Source organism: Trichoderma citrinoviride (assembly GCF_003025115.1).
Source record: "Trichoderma citrinoviride strain TUCIM 6016 unplaced genomic scaffold BBK36scaffold_11, whole genome shotgun sequence".
Classification (NCBI taxonomy): Eukaryota; Fungi; Ascomycota; class Sordariomycetes; order Hypocreales; family Hypocreaceae; genus Trichoderma; species Trichoderma citrinoviride.
Window position 1 is genome coordinate 749,840 of NW_020194719.1, and position 15,310 is coordinate 765,149.

Sequence of the window (15,310 nt, forward strand, 5' to 3'; positions counted from 1 at the left end):
ATCAATCCCGCCTGCTCTTCTCGCTTTCTACGCTCCTCCAGCAACTGAATCAACTCGGCCGAAAGTCCCTCCGAATCCCAATCCGGATCAATACATCCAACCGCTTCAATTTCAGATGGAGAAAACCCACCAATGGGCATTACGATGTCTTTTGATGGAGAACTGTTAATAACCCTCTGCCATTTGCCCAGAATCAACAAATGCAGGGACAGCTACGGGTACCAATCATCTCATACAAAGCTAAGGCAGTATTACCGAGTCGGCAACGTCAGAACAATCTCACACGTGCTTGGCAAAACGCAACAGTCCACAGCGAAGAAAAGAAAAAAGTAGCCCTCTAGAGCGATTCTATGATTCTCAAGCATCTTTGGTTTACTCTAAACGGATCAATCATCCGTAACATAACCCTGTATCCTGCATGCCTGCGCCATATGTTGAAGATGCACCTGCCCCGGTTAAATTCCCATATTCTGTATATCCTAAGTCGTGCCCACGTTGAGTCTCTGGGTATATATAAATGTTTTCACCACCATGCGAAAGAAAAGAAGAGAAAGGAAAAAAACGAGCGAGTTGATGCTTCGTTTAGAAAAGACCGTCAATCTCGCCAGTCTCCAGGTCAACGTCGACGTTGAGGTAACCGGGCGCGGTGGGGAGACCGGGAATGGTCTGGATGTCCGCAGCCAGAGCGTACCTTGAGTCAAGTTAGCACAGTCGTTTTTACATGCAGTGGAAAGATGGCACCGGGAATGACTTACAGGTAGCCTGCACCGGCGGCCATCCGAACGTCTCGGATGGGCACCGTGAAGCCAGTCGGCGCACCCTTCAGATCAGGGTCGTGCGACAGCGAGTACTGGGTCTTGGCGACGCAGATGGGCAGGTTGCCGTAGCCCTGCTTTGTGTACGTGTCGATCTTCTTCTGGGCGAGCTCGCTGAACTCGACAGCGGCAGCACCGTACATCTTCTGGGCAATGGCCTCGAGACGCTTCTCGATCGAACCCTCCAGGTCGTATGTCAGCTTGAGCTCCTTGGGCTTCTCGCTGGCAGCAATGACACCCTTGGCCAGGTCAACAGCACCAAGACCGCCCTTGGCCCAGTGGTCAGCAAGGATGGCGTCCTCAGCACCGGCGGCAAGAGCCTCTTCACGAAGGACGGCAATCTCAGCCTCCGTGTCGGTGGCAAACTTGTTGATGGCAACGACCACAGGGATGCCAAAAGACTTGGCGTTGGAGATCTGCTTCCGGAGGTTGACGCAGCCAGCTCGGAGGATCTCGACGTTCTCCTGCTTGTAGACGGCGTCGAGGGGAGCGCCAGGCGCAATAGGGGGACCACCGCCGTGAACCTTGAGGGCACGGATGGTGGCGACAACAACGACAACGTCGGGCACGAGGCCTGAGGTGCGGCACTTGATGTTGAAGAAGCGCTCGCCGCCCATGGTGAAGTCGAAACCGGCTTCGGTGACGACAAAGCCCGTCTTCTCGTTGTGGTCCTCATCAGGCTCAGTGCCCGCAAGCTTCAGAGCCAGCCTATCGGCAAGGATGGAGCTCTGACCGATGCTGATGTTGGCAAAGGGGCCGGCATGGACAAAGACGGGGGTGCCCTCAAGCGTCTGCATCAGATTGGGCTTGATAGCATCCTTCATCAGGGCGGTAAGGGCACCGCCGGCACCAATGTCCTCGCAAGTGACGGGGTCTCCGCTGCGAGAGGTGCCAATGACCATGCGGCCCAAGCGCTCGCGCATGTCGGCAAGATCGGTGCTGAGAGCCAAGATGGCCATGCACTCACTGGCAACCGAGATGTCGAAGCCCGTCTCGCGAGAGTGACCCTTCTCGGTAGGGGCGGTGCCGACGGTGACGCCTCGGAGGTGGCGGTCGTTGACATCCAGCACACGTCTCCAGGTGATGGTCTCCGGATCAATGTCCAGGCGGACGAAGCGGCGGATTTCCTCGGGAGTCAGATCGTCGGGGTTGGTCTTGTCGATTCCAAGCTTCTGGAGGCGGCGCAGCATCGAGGGCAAGAACTTCCTCACGCCGTTCTTAGCAGGCACCAAGCGGCGGTAGAGAGGGCCGTCCTTCTGGGTGTTTTCATGGAACATGCGCGTCTCGATCGCGGCAGCCAACAGGTTGTTCGCCGCAGTAATGGCGTGGATGTCACCCGTGAGGTGCATGTTGAACTCGTCCATGGGGATGACCTGGCTGTAGCCACCGCCAGCGGCACCACCCTTGATGCCGAAAGTCGGTCCCTGGCTGGGCTGTCGGACGTTGGCAAAGGACACTCGGCCAACGTGAGCACCCAATGCCTGAGCCAAGCCCATGGTCGTGGTGGACTTGCCCTCACCAAGAGGAGTAGGGGTAATGCCAGTAACGACGACGTAGCGGCCATTTCGTCGGTGCTCAAGTCGCTTCAGCAGGCTGAGGTCGACCTTGCCCTTGTAGGCTCCGTACGGCTCCAGCTCGTGAGCCTCGATACCGATTTCCGTGGCAACACGGGTGATCTGCTTGGGGGCCTGGGCCCGGGAGATGGCAATGTCTGACGGGACGGGAGACTTGAGGTGCAGAGGGAGAGGAACAGTCTGCCTGAGCTTCTCCTTCTCGAAAAAGTTGTTTGCAGCCTCGACGACGTTCTCCAAGAGCATGGCAACGGTCATGGGACCAACGCCGCCCGGAACGGGAGTAATGACGGAGGCGACCTCGGCGGCGGAATCGAACTCGACGTCACCCACGAGTCGCTGACCTGACTTGCGCGTCGCGTCGGGGATGTAGTTGGTTCCCACATCGATGACAACAGCGCCGGGCTTCAGCCACTCGCCCTTGACAAAGTTGGGGGATCCAATGGCAACGACGACGATGTCTGCGTTCTGGAGGTGGAACTGGAGGTTGGAGGTCTGGGCGTGGCAGATGGTGACGGTGGCATTGGCTCGGTTCAGGAGTTGAGCAACGGGGCCACCGACAATGTTGCTCCGGCCGATGACGACGGCATTCTTGCCGGCAAGCTCAACACCAGCCTCCTTGAGCAGAGTGATGACTCCCTTGGGGGTGCACGGAGTGAAGATGGGCTGGCCGCCGCGCTTGGCGAGCTCGCCAATGTTGTTGGTGCCGAATCCGTCAACATCCTTCTCGTGGGAGACGGCGGAGGTGATGTTGGGCTCAGAGATGTGCTTAGGAAGAGGCAGCTGGACGAGGATACCGTTGACAGAGTCGTCGTTGTTGAGGCGAAGGATCTGATCGAGGAGCTCGATCTCGGCAATGTCTTCGGGGAAGTGAAGCAGCTTGCAGTCGATGCGGGCCTGGAGAAGACGGCATGTTAGTCCACCACTGCCTTTGGAAGATGTAGGCGATTCTCGTCTATACGCACCTCTTCAGCGGCCTTGAGCTTCATGCGCACATAGGTAGCTGCGAGAAGATGTCAGCAGCGGTTTAAAAAACAGCCGATACATGTTGCTCCTTCTAGGAGCGTGGGGTCAGATAAGGATTGAGGGGGGGTTGGACTTACTGGAGTCGGAGCGATCGCCAACTGATACCAAGAAGAAGAAAAAAAGTCAGTTACAAAATTTTCGCACGATACCAAGGAGATTGGGGGATGAGGGTATGAACGAGAGTCTGCCTCTTTACTCTGCTCGTGCCCTCTTTCGTTTGTCCTCGTCTTTTTCATCAAGCGGAGAATATTCTCTCGCGAGCTTCAGTCGTACCTTGGATGATCCTCAAGCTGGGGCGGTAGCGGGGGTTCTTCTTCTGCTTCTCAGCAATTTCTGCGCCCAGCCGTTCGCGAATGGCCTTGGCAATGGCATTGCCGTCGAGCTTCGTGGCGACCATGGCGGCGGCTGTCGTCCTGAACGATCGCTGCTGCTGGAGAATCGAGGGCAGTCTGCCGGTGGAGAGCAGAGGCGATGGCAGAGGAGAGGATGGAGAGAATGGAGAGAGGGAGGACGGGATAGTCACCGACGCTGACGCTGCAGAAATATGGCCGACCCGGACTGAGCCAGGGCTCGGGTTAGTGGACACAGGCCCTGGCGCAGCCGCTGAGGGGCCCCAGGTCGCCGTGGCCAGACCCCTGTGGCTGCCGGAAACAGGCGGCAAGATGCGGGCGACTGCCACTGAACTCCGAGATAGTCCACGGCGCAACGATGCTGTGCAGGGCGATAGCGGTCGGAGGGACGCTGCCATGCGCAGGCGCTGGTGAGGTGCCATTGATTGGATCTGCCTGATGCTCGTCAAATGCTGTGCTGTGATACCGTGTGGGCTGCAAGCTGTGTGTGTGTTTGTGCCTGTGAGGACGAGAGATGCCGGGTGCGATATCGCTCGTCAACCAGGTCCCAAGTCGGCGTGTTTCGGTCTTGATACGGGAGGAACAGTTCCAATGCCAGCGTGAGCATGCAAGTAAGAATCCCTTCGGACGTAAGATGATCGCAGCTCAGGACAGTTATTGACCAGGTTTTTTTCCTGCTCGACCTTGTTGTCCTCTTTTATTTTCTCTTCTTCACACTCACTGCTTCTTATTTTTTCCGGTCCAGCAACAAGCCTAATGAGGGACGACGGCACGCTATTAGTGGTTGGCTCGCTTGTCGTTGGTCCCTGCGTCGACGGTTCCGAATGGCTCAAAAAAAGTGTTTGCACTCCGAACCAACGGCCCTATTGTGTGCAGCTCGCGGGATGCACGGGGCTGTGATTTGCAGTGTCCGTACGGAACAATAAGAGAGAGGGAAAGATGAGATAAAAAGCCTCAGTCTTCAGACGAGAGAATTGAATTGGCCCTGCCCAGACCTATTACGCCGAACTGGTGGCGAGCAGCTGGGCGGATTTATAGAATTTTACTTGTAATGTCCAGCAGGGTCGATAAACCGCCATGTGGGGTGTGGATTTGCGACCAGCGGAAAGGGCTTGCTTGGACCGGCTTGGACTGGACTGAATCTGTCTCGGCCAGGACCACGTTTGCACGCGGATGGGATTGCCCTTGTAGCCCGTATGCTTGCCGGAGTTGATAAAACAATCAGTTCCGCCTTGATGATGACAGCTTCGGGCCCGTAATCAGATCCTTTGGCTTCGTCTCCGCCAGACAGGGCGGTCTGGCCAGCTCAATTGGCATCGTGTAATACGACCCAGTCTACGGCCTGGGAAAACATCGACATTCAGGGTATCGCTGGCGTCAAGCCAGCATTCATCTTCAAGCTGTGGATGAATTTGGCTCCAAGTGTCAGCAAGCCGACGTGGCAAGGGAATCTGTAGCATCGACTGGGAATAATGCAGTTGATCTGTAGCTCGGTAGGTAGCATTCATGTACGATCGTACATGGACAAGATACCGAGTCGCAGAGGAGTGAGACTGGCGCTTGATATATGGACATACCGCTCTTCTCTGCCTGTCAAGTCTATCCAGGCAAACGTACTTGGCATGGTACTACGTTGCAGTTTGTCTGAATTGGATAGAATTGAAGTGTAAGGATTACTACGCTGTCTTACTCCCACGTCATCGACAAGCAGCCGGTCGACGGCCGTCGTCAACGAGTCGATCAAGGGCTTTGAAGGAGGTTCATTGCGGGCCAGGCAGATTCTCAGAAGCCAGTCTCGGCCTTTTCTCTTTTACCCTGACAATGATGGCCTCTTGCTTCTAGTATGTGATATATACTATGGCAGTAACAAGCATTATGTTTGACATGAATGAACTTTGCTTAATCGTGGGCGTGACTCAACAGAGTTCCTGTGACTCACCAGCAACTCTCCCGCTGGGTGGTGGATTGAGCCGTTATCTACAAACTACGTACAACACTGTCATGGCAAAATGGTTCGTCAACTATTATTGGCTGTATTCTAGAATATGGCAGTTGTGTGGCAGAAGCTGTTCCAGATGGGATTACCTACCTGATTGACTGCTTGTACGAGGTGTAAGAACTGCTACAAGACTCAGAGCGGTGCAAATCAGCTAGAATCCACACGTGGCCGCCAATTACTCACCTGCTAAAGTTCCCCCTTGGGCCACGCCACCAATGACTCCCCGCGCCACAACTCAAAGCCCCACCAAGACGCACAATTATCGCCAAAATTTCAAAGCACCACCACCTCCAACTGCGTCCTCGTGCTGGCCCATATTATATTTCCCCCCCTCCGTCCCTGGATCACCGTCTCCCTCCAGCCTCTTCCCGCAGCAGCATCACCGACCAAAATGAGACCCATCCTCCTTGCCGGGCACGAGCGTGCTCTCACCCAGATCAAGTACGTCGCTTGCTCCCCAAGAACCGAGGAGGAGGAGGAACAGCAGCTTTGGCGACAGCTTCTTCTTCTTCTTCCTGACCAGCCCCTCCCTTCTCGCGACCCTGCCCAACCAATGAGAGGCCCCCAGCTAACCAAAATTTGCTGCGCTCAAGATACAACCTCGACGGCGACCTCATCTTCTCCGTCGCAAAGGACCAGCAGATCTGCGTCTGGTTCTCCCACAATGGCGAGCGCCTAGGCACCTACCACGGCCACGTCGGCGCCATCTGGACCGTCGACGTCGACCCGACTTCCACCTACATCGCCTCCGGCTCGGCCGACAACACCATCCGCATGTGGGAGGTCAAGACGGGCAAGTGCCTCAAGACCTGGGAGTTCCCCACCGCCGTCAAGCGCGTCGAGTTCAACGAGGACGGCACCAAGCTGCTGGGCGTCACCGAGAAGCGCATGGGCTACCTCAGCAACATCGTCGTCATCGACATCAACCCGGACATCACCGCCGAGCAGACCGACGAGAAGTCCCTGACCATTGTCTGCGACGAGAGCAAGGCCACCGTCGCCGGCTGGAGCAACGCCAGCAAGTACATCATTGCCGGCCACGAGGACGGCAGCGTCAGCCAGTACGACGCTAAGACCGGCGAGCTGCTCGACAACGTCCCCATCCACGAGCTCGACAAGCCCATCGTCGACCTGCAGTGGTCACCCGACAGGACCTACTTCATCACTGCTTGCCGAGACAAGACCGCCAAGGTACGGCCTCTTTCAACTACATATGTATATTCTGCTTGACGTGATATCTCGTTTGCTCACACGGAACTTGCTCTCTTCAGCTCATCTCTGCTCGCGACCTCGCCACCCTCAAGACATACGTGGCCGACACGCCCCTCAACAGCGCCACAATCTGCCCCAAGAAGGACTTCGTCATCCTGGGAGGTGGTCAGGCCGCCATGGAAGTCACCACCACCTCCAACCGCCAGGGTCGATTCGAGGCCCGCTTCTACCACAAGATCTTCGAAGACGAAATCGGCCGTGTCCGCGGCCACTTCGGTCCCCTCAACACCGTCGCCGCCGATCCCACCGGCCGCAGCTACGCCAGCGGAGGAGAGGACGGTTACGTCCGTGTTCACCACTTCGACAAGGGCTACTTTGACTTCAACTACGAGGTGGAGAGGGAGCGGATGAACCGAGCGCAGCAGTAAATGCCGAGAGAAAGACGAACAAACCTCTTTACCTTTTCATCTCTTTCCCTTTTGGCCTAGATTTGTTTGAAATCGAAAGAAAGCGAAAAGAGGGGAGAGAAGGGATGGGGAAAGTTGGGGGAAAGGGAACAAAAAACAAATGACCAGTCTGTGTTTTCATGATTGCGGACTGCTTGCTTGCTTGCTTGCATGCGTTACATATATAGTACGGCGTTATGGGAGGGCGGATAGGGAAACAAACAAACTTCTTCTTCTTGAGAATGGAGGGGCAGGGGACGGGGAAGAAAGGGAGGGAGGCTATGTAATCCATACTAGGTAATCTCCTTTATGTTGTAGTAGAAAGACGGGAAAAGAAGAGGAAATATTGTGCCACTTCAGGTTTGATCCAGCTTCTCCGTCGAAGGACCGAGGGATGAGGTGAGAGAGAATGGCAATTTTGTCTTGCAGACGGTGTGAAGTTACCATAGAAGATGCGCTGGAAATATGGCTTCCTGACCATCTGCTCCTGAGATGGAGATGAGGAAGAATCGAGGGAAATGCTGGAAATACTGGTAGTCAAACCGAAGTGTACACCAGCCATGCAGCAAATACAAATGCGTACTATTTCTCAATTTGAGCAGGCCTCTCTTCATTACTACTATACACCTACAAAAGCAAACCCCCATCTTTTTTTCTTCTTTTGACACAATCAAAGTCCCAGCACTGTCAATGTCGATACCGTTCCTACAAGACTCAATGCCCGGGACCATAAAAGGTAACACTGTCCTGTACCGACAGGAGTTTTTATCCACCCCCTTCCTTCACCAAAAAAGCTCAATGCAAATCCGCATTAACCCCCCCTTAGGTTTCAAACGCCAAATATGGTTTTCGTCAACAAGGTACAAAAAACGAGATCCCTCATCTAAAAAAACAAATTCATACCCACAGGGGCCTAGACAGCCCTTTGTTTCTGTGCATTTGCATCTTCATCTCTTCATTTCTTCTTCTTAACCGGGGTCTTGGTCTTCTTGCTCTTCGAGGAGCTACCGGCGACGGAGTTGGTGTTGGAAGCGACGCTGGAGGCTCTGGACGGGGAAGCTGAGCTAGGCTTGCTGGACTTTGACTTGACGTTATCAAGATTCTTATTCTGAAAGGACAAGACATGTCAGTAACCGATACTAGCACTTGAAAGTGTTCACAATTCATCACGTACCTTGACGCCGTTCTTGGACTTCTTCTTCGCCGGTGCCATGCTCAGGATGCTGTCCTCATCATTCTCCTCGTCCGGATCCCGCTTGGACTTGCCATTGACCCCATTGGAGGTCTTTCCGGTTGTAGCTGCGGGACCATCCTCAAACTCCTTTACGATAGTTGTGAGCAGCGTGTTGCATCGTCGCGACAGCTCAATCGGCGTGCGGCTAAGGAAGAACCAATCGAAACGGAAAAGGGGCGATTCGCGGATGTCGTCCCGCATCTTTTCATACAGGCCCTCGGAGTCAATACCATAACGGTCCAGAAGGACCAGCAGGAACCTGTCCTCTTCTTCGGTGTAGACCTTCTTGTTGGTGGTGGACACCGAGTAGTTGATCTTCAGCTGCTGGAGAGGAACACGGTACTGCTGCATCTTCTTGCGAAGAAGCTTGCCCTGGTGATCGATACGCCTGGTGCGCTCCTCTCCATCTTCGATAATCTTGATGTACTTGGGCCAGTCGGCGATTTCCTTGTAACGCTGCCAGAACACCTTGGCATAAGCCCGAATCTCCGCCGTCGTCTTGCTGTCAATCTCATTGGAAATGCCTTGGTAGTCGGTACGACCGTATTTCCCAGACCCGTTGATGAACTGCTGGAAATCACGGCGGTTCCAGTTGCCAAACCCTTGGGTTGAAAGCTCCTCCTTTTCAGCTCGTTCCTCCTCTGTCAGTGGGGTTGCGTTATCAATCTCCTGCTGTTCGCGTGCCCTCTGGGCTTCGCGCTCCTCTAGGGTATCGTCATCGCCATCTGCCAATGGCACTTTGTACCCAATCTCTTTGCGGTAGAAGGCGGTCTCCCTGTCCTGTAGCTCTTGCAAACGGGGTGGATAGAATTGGTAGTCGTGTATCGCGACCTGTTTGGGCGCTCGGGGAGCCTTCGGCTTGACCTCAGTCTTGGGGTTGGGATACATGGCCTGCCGAAAGTACTTGTCCATGGAGTAGCTCTGCTCTCTGCGCTCTCGCTTCGAGGGGTTAATCCAGTTCATGCCAATGTTCTTCTTGGCCTGTGCGAAGTTTTCTCCATTCCACTCATAGGCTGATTCCGACGTGAATTTTTGAAGGTCCTCGATGCCGAGTTTCTCGTATCTGGCATTCAGCTCCTTGGTTCGGGACTCGCCTCGACTCAGAATCTCATCAATGTCCTCATCATCGAGCTCCTTGTCCTTGTTTGCCGCGTCGTCTGTGGAGCCCTTGGACTGGAAGACCTTCTCAGCGCCATGCTGAATCATTGACAAGAGCTCGTCTTTGTTTGCAGCGGCCTTGGCTGCGACCTGAGCGCGGCCCTGCTGAATAACGACCTGGTCGAGCCGCAGCTTCTGGGCTGCTCGTTCGAGGACTTTTTCTTCAATAGCATTGTCGGTCACGAATCTGTATACAACAACCTGCTTCGTCTGTCCAATACGATGTGCGCGGTCCATGGCCTGCAAATCAGCCTGAGGGTTCCAGTCGCTGTCGTAGAGAATGACAATGTCGGCCGTCGTCAGGTTAATGCCCAGTCCACCAGCCCTTGTCGTCAACAAGAAGACAAACTTGTCTGAGCCTGGCTTATTGTACTCGTCAATGGCCGCAATTCGATCCTCGTGCGCGGTGCCACCGTCGATACGGCAGTACTTGTACTGTCTGAAGACGCAGTAATCCTCGAGAATATCGAGCAGTCGACTCATTTGAGAAAAGATCAAGACTCTGCTGCCCTGCTTCTGCAGTCGCGCAAGCAGCTTGTCCAGGACCTTCATCTTGCCAGCGTTGTAAATCAGATGCTCATCGGTTGTGTAAGGAGGACCCGGCTCAGCACCTTCGAAAAGGTAGGGGTGGTTACAGCACTTTCGCAGCTGCATCACGATGTTCAAGAGTCTCGTCTTGGACTCTCTCTTCCCTCCGGCGCCGTTGACCGCATCAATATCCTTTTCCAGGATCTTCTGGTACCATTTGACCTGCATCTCTGACATGCCCAGGTATACGTTGATCTCCTTCTTCGGCAGAAGACTCTTTTCCACATCGGCCTTGACACGCCGGAGCAAGAATGGACGCAGAACTCGATGGAGTTGTTGCACCACCTGATCCTGGTCTTGATCTTGTCCGGAAAACCATTGGTCAAAGGCGTCGGCATCGCCAAAGACGTCGGGCAAAAGGAAGTTGAGCAGAGCCCAAAGTTCGTGGAGGTTGTTCTGCAGCGGGGTGCCCGTGATAAGCAGTCGGTTGCGAGAGTTGAAGAGTCGGATGACCTGCGACAGGGAAGACTCTTCGTTCTTGATACGATGAGCCTCGTCAATGATGATGTATTCCCAGGCAAATTTCTTGAGGTGGGCCTTCTCCCTCAAAACCATTTCATAGCTCGTAATGCAGACATCAAACTTCTCGTCGACCAGGCGTTCGTTGATGAGCTCGTGGCGTTCATCCTTGGCACCCTGGAGTACCAGGACATTGACCTCCGGGGTCCATTTCGCAAACTCTCGCTTCCAGTTGTCGAGCGTTGACTTGGGCACAGTCACAAGATGGGGACCAGTAATACCCATGATGTGACGGAGATAGCCCAAAAACGAGATGGTCTGCAAGGTCTTTCCGAGGCCCATTTCGTCGGCCAAGATGCCTGAAATACCGTTTTCATGCAGCGAGATCAGCCAGTTGAGACCGGCAACTTGGTAGTCTCTCATGGTGCCCTGGATGAAGGAGGGAGACTCTCTAAAGACTGTATCCGCGGAGCCACCGTGCTTCTCATCGCTCAAGAGCTCCGCATCTTCTTCGGCTTCAGTTCGTCGCCTTCTCTCGCTCGTAGCGCCTCCTTTTCTACCGGCGCCCTTCTTGGCTCGAGCGGCTTCGGCATTCTGATTGTCGATCTCGGCCATGATTTCACGGATTTTGGGGTCGGGATTCGTCTCGATGAAGTGCCGGAACAGGTCGGTCAGGCCGAGCAGGTAACGGAATCTTCGAATGGTATCATCTTCCTGTAAGAAAGAGAAAGAGCAAGCGCAAGACGTGTCAGTATCAGTTGCAATTCCAAGTAGACGCTGTCTTATAGCCGAGTTGACTGGGGAGAGGCAAACCTTTGACTCTCCAAGGCGGTCATGCTTCTTCCCGAAGATGCTCCGACGCAATTGGTTCGCCTCGCTGCGTCGCTTCCTACCGTCTGTGAGGGGCTCGCCAACTACGCTGCTGGCTGTGGTGTTGGGATTGGTGTCGGAGTCGGTATAGTCGGGAGTCTCGTCGACGTCCTGGGGTTGAGCTCGGTCAGTGTCATCCATCAAGAGGCAAGAGGGGAGCGCTTCCGATGCCACAGACGACAACTCACCATTTCCTCGACATGAGGCTGTTCCGGGGCGTCAGACATGGACGCGTCAGTGTCGACGCCGCTGGCTCGAGGTCGCGGAGCCATTGCGCCTAAAACCTCAGAAGGTCGGAGGGGAGCCTCTTTACGCGACTTTGCGTGCACGAAACGCGCTTCAGATGCGCCGGTTGCCGGCAGTGCGAATCGCCGGAGGGAGATGCCGATGATCCGCGAGGGCACGGGGGCGTCTGGAGATGGTTTGGGGCGGTGGTGGAAGCCCTGGACTGCGCTCCCTGCTGCTGGCGGCAAAGGAGAAGATGTTTTTTCGAGAATGCGCCTGGCAAGAGGCTCGACGTGCTCATCCAGAGGTGGTCGCCTTTTGGGCCTAGCGCGCGTGCAGGTCCCACCCCTTGTCTCTCCGCGCCAAAGACAGCCGATTGTGCTCTAATTGGCCCGCTTTCTTCGACACTGGGCTGGAACAAGGAAAGTCCGGGAATAATCCGTGGCCAACGACGTCAGCAGTGTCAGGGGCTTCTTTTTTTCCGCCGCCGCAAGTGCAGAACATGCGGGCAGTTGGCAGGGCAGCGTTTATTATGTAGTTATCGCAGCAGCAAACCTTTGAACTGCCAGTCTGTTGCTCGGTTCATGTACCTCTATCGACACAGATTACCTATATCAGAGAAACTATAGAAATCAGCAGCAGCTCGTGTCACCCTCGAAAGTGTTCCCATTCGAGCATAGGTACCTAGTTGGTTATCTTTTCTCTTATGTATAGCAATCGATACGGGACTTGGACAAGCACCTCTTCTCAGCGCTATCAGCGTCACGTGCAATTCGCCAGGGTAAGGTGTCGACCCATCAACCCCACGTGCCGTTCTACCGCCTTCGCCCGCCTTTCGAACCTGCTGACCTCGAACTTTGCCGCTCTAAAGCAGTTTGCAGGATTTCCCCTCCAGCGTTTGATCCGGTTTAGGAACCTTCACCAACCAGTTTGCTCTCCCTTTTTAGCAATTTCCGAAAGCTTCAACTCAAGAGCTGTGGCTCTGGGTGTAGATCCTGGCGCGTCCCTGCCGTGCGACCCCTAAAACACAGTCAGCGCAGCGAAATTTCCCTCCCTGAGCTGAGCCTGCCCACCCCGGAACTCATCAGGTTTATATAAGCCCCCCTGGTATGTATGTAGGAACACAAAGCTCCTGCTTGCTGTTACGCCACCCTAACTCGACATCTACTAGATCGCTACACGCACGCACACCCGCAGTCGCGCACCTTCGCTGTAGCAAACAACCCGCTCGGAAGATGGACTCGTCGAAAGCCCGATCCGCCGTTGGGAAGCAGGCGGCGCAGTATGACTCACCCGAGCAGCTCCTCGACGTCTTCAAGGCCGCAGCGCTCTCGGTCACCAAACTCTACAAGACTTCCGCCAAGGCCGAAGCTCGCGCGCGCACAGATGGATACCAGGAGTGCTTGGACGAGCTGCTCATGTTCCTCGATAAGGAAAATATTGGCTTGGACGATGGAGAGGGGTGGAGGATCAGGAGATGGGCCACGGAAAGGCTGGACGGTCGGGACGCGGCACAGCAGAGCGCGGAGAGCGAGGATGAGACCGACAAGGGCGAGAGGAATGCGTCTCCCGAGATTGCTAGAGCCAGTACTGAACCATCCACCTCGTCACCAATTCAGATCCAAACGCGAACCGTTTCTCCCCCGGCCGCCGTCCCCGTCCATGTCTCTCCGATGAGCGAAGAGCCAACACACTTTGTTGTGCCCACGCAAGAAGCCTTTACGTTCCATTCGTCATATCCGAACATCGCCACCTTGGATTTATCAGATCAACGACCGCAGGAGCCGCCCTCTTTCTCACCCGCATTCAGTTCCAAATTTGGAGGTAGCTCTTCCAGAGGCGGCCCTCGGACCTCATCACATCTCAGTCGAGGGGCCGGAACGAAACGAAGGATGGACTTTGACGACTTCTTCGGCGGCTGCCTAGGGGGCAAAGACCCCCTGGGCAACGGAAACAAGCGCAGTCGACACACATGACCGCCTGCAACTTCAAGACAACATATCTTCTTTGTTCATTATTTTTTCTACCAGCGATCACCATGTCAGTCAGAGAGACTAGCACGCCGCATATTTGATATACATCGGACGGGAACATAGGGCAACTGTGGGACATGGCAGGGAGGTAGCATAGATGTCAGGGGCGTTATAACATTTTTGGAGGAAACAAACTGCATTTACGGTGTCGGAAGGTTGAAGGATTCTCGCCATACATACCTGGGGCCTGTTTCGAATAGAGGGTACGAATGGGAGTAATCTACCTGTATGTAGCACTTACACTGTGAATCAGAGTTCACATGCCAGCTCTGAAATGTCTGGACGAACTGTTATTTCACTCTTGCATTTTCGTTGTGCAATGGTTATTCCAATGTTGCTCACTACTGTGTACACTTGACGGTAAGATTGGCAAGACCGCTTTCGTAGGAAGTCGTAACGCCATTCAGCGATCCTCCTCATTGCCTGAGTGGTTAGATGACTCGATGCCCAGCTGAGCTCGGAGTCTGCTGTTCTCCGCTTCGAGGTCATCTAACTGCTGCTCGAGAACTTCCATTCTCTCTGTAGCGCCCAGCACCACCTCTTCGGATATCTTGGCCAGCCTCCATAGACGAAGGACGACAATCAGGGAGCCGATGGACTCGGTAAGACCTCTGGAGGTAACATCTATAATGAAACTCGCAACAATGACGGCAGAATCGAAGAGATGGAACCAAGAGGCAAGGTAGCTTCGGGCTCAAAAATTAGAACACGGATTAAGGGACATTTCGACAAATGCATAGACGAAAAAAAAGGAAACCCAAAAGATTATATCGTAACATGGAAAAAAATCAGACAGAAAGTAGTATCCAAAACAGGAATAAAAGAAGCGACCCAAAATGCTTTGACCTACCTCAGCCCAAAAGCAAACAGACACGCAAACAGCTCGAGCAGAAAGAGGCTGCTAAACACCAGACCGGCGATTTCCAGGCCCTCTGTGACCTTGTCCACCCAGGGCTCGTCGTTCTCGTGCATCTCGCAGGCAATCAGCTGGATGAAGACGTTTGCGAGCAGCGCGGCCACGTCCAGCGCGACGACGCTCATGACGGCGAAGTGCTTGGTGCGGGACTCGAGGAGGCGCTGGCTGGACTTGCGACATTGTCGCCAGAAGCGCGAGGAAGACGATGCAGGGGAGGACGGAGACACTTGGGAGGCTTGGGAGTCGTCGCTGGCATCATCGTCGTCGTCGTCATGGTAGGGGCGGAAGAATGGGGCAGATGGGCGATGTGCCATGATGGTTGGTGCCAGCCGCCTATTGAAAGGTCAATATCGAGCAGATCACGAAGCAGAATAGATAGCCGAGTCAAGACGAGCAAGTTCAGAGCAG

General features: G+C 54.5%; 5 protein-coding genes across 5 annotated transcripts; 2 read left to right on the forward strand and 3 right to left on the reverse strand.

Annotated features, from left to right (window-relative positions):
* Window positions 1-582: 582 nt before the first annotated feature.
* On the reverse strand, window positions 583-3,809 carry BBK36DRAFT_1170827 (FTHFS-domain-containing protein; the record flags this gene model as incomplete). The annotated part of the gene is made up of 5 exons (XM_024895497.1): window positions 583-691; window positions 756-3,283; window positions 3,352-3,389; window positions 3,490-3,510; window positions 3,686-3,809. 5 exons carry the CDS (start codon window positions 3,807-3,809, stop codon window positions 583-585), a joined length of 2,820 nt encoding a protein of 939 aa, XP_024747575.1.
* Window positions 3,810-6,152: 2,343 nt separating this feature from the next.
* On the forward strand, window positions 6,153-7,401 carry BBK36DRAFT_1161310 (WD40 repeat-like protein; the record flags this gene model as incomplete). Its single annotated transcript, XM_024894359.1, has 3 exons — window positions 6,153-6,202; window positions 6,355-6,952; window positions 7,033-7,401. The coding sequence occupies 3 exons, from the start codon at window positions 6,153-6,155 to the stop codon at window positions 7,399-7,401; spliced, it is 1,017 nt and encodes a 338-aa protein (XP_024747576.1).
* Window positions 7,402-8,374: 973 nt separating this feature from the next.
* Window positions 8,375-11,869, reverse strand: BBK36DRAFT_1170829 (hypothetical protein; the record flags this gene model as incomplete). The annotated part of the gene is made up of 3 exons (XM_024895498.1): window positions 8,375-8,527; window positions 8,594-11,572; window positions 11,672-11,869. The coding sequence occupies 3 exons, from the start codon at window positions 11,867-11,869 to the stop codon at window positions 8,375-8,377; spliced, it is 3,330 nt and encodes a 1,109-aa protein (XP_024747577.1).
* Window positions 11,870-12,945: 1,076 nt separating this feature from the next.
* On the forward strand, window positions 12,946-14,108 carry BBK36DRAFT_1136038 (hypothetical protein). The gene is made up of 2 exons (XM_024892846.1): window positions 12,946-13,058; window positions 13,124-14,108. The coding sequence occupies exon 2, from the start codon at window positions 13,189-13,191 to the stop codon at window positions 13,927-13,929; it is 741 nt and encodes a 246-aa protein (XP_024747578.1). The 5' UTR covers window positions 12,946-13,058; window positions 13,124-13,188; the 3' UTR covers window positions 13,930-14,108.
* Window positions 14,109-14,389: 281 nt separating this feature from the next.
* On the reverse strand, window positions 14,390-15,216 carry BBK36DRAFT_1124849 (hypothetical protein; the record flags this gene model as incomplete). The annotated part of the gene is made up of 2 exons (XM_024891203.1): window positions 14,390-14,672; window positions 14,837-15,216. The coding sequence occupies 2 exons, from the start codon at window positions 15,214-15,216 to the stop codon at window positions 14,390-14,392; spliced, it is 663 nt and encodes a 220-aa protein (XP_024747579.1).
* Between the last annotated feature and the right edge of the window lie 94 nt (window positions 15,217-15,310).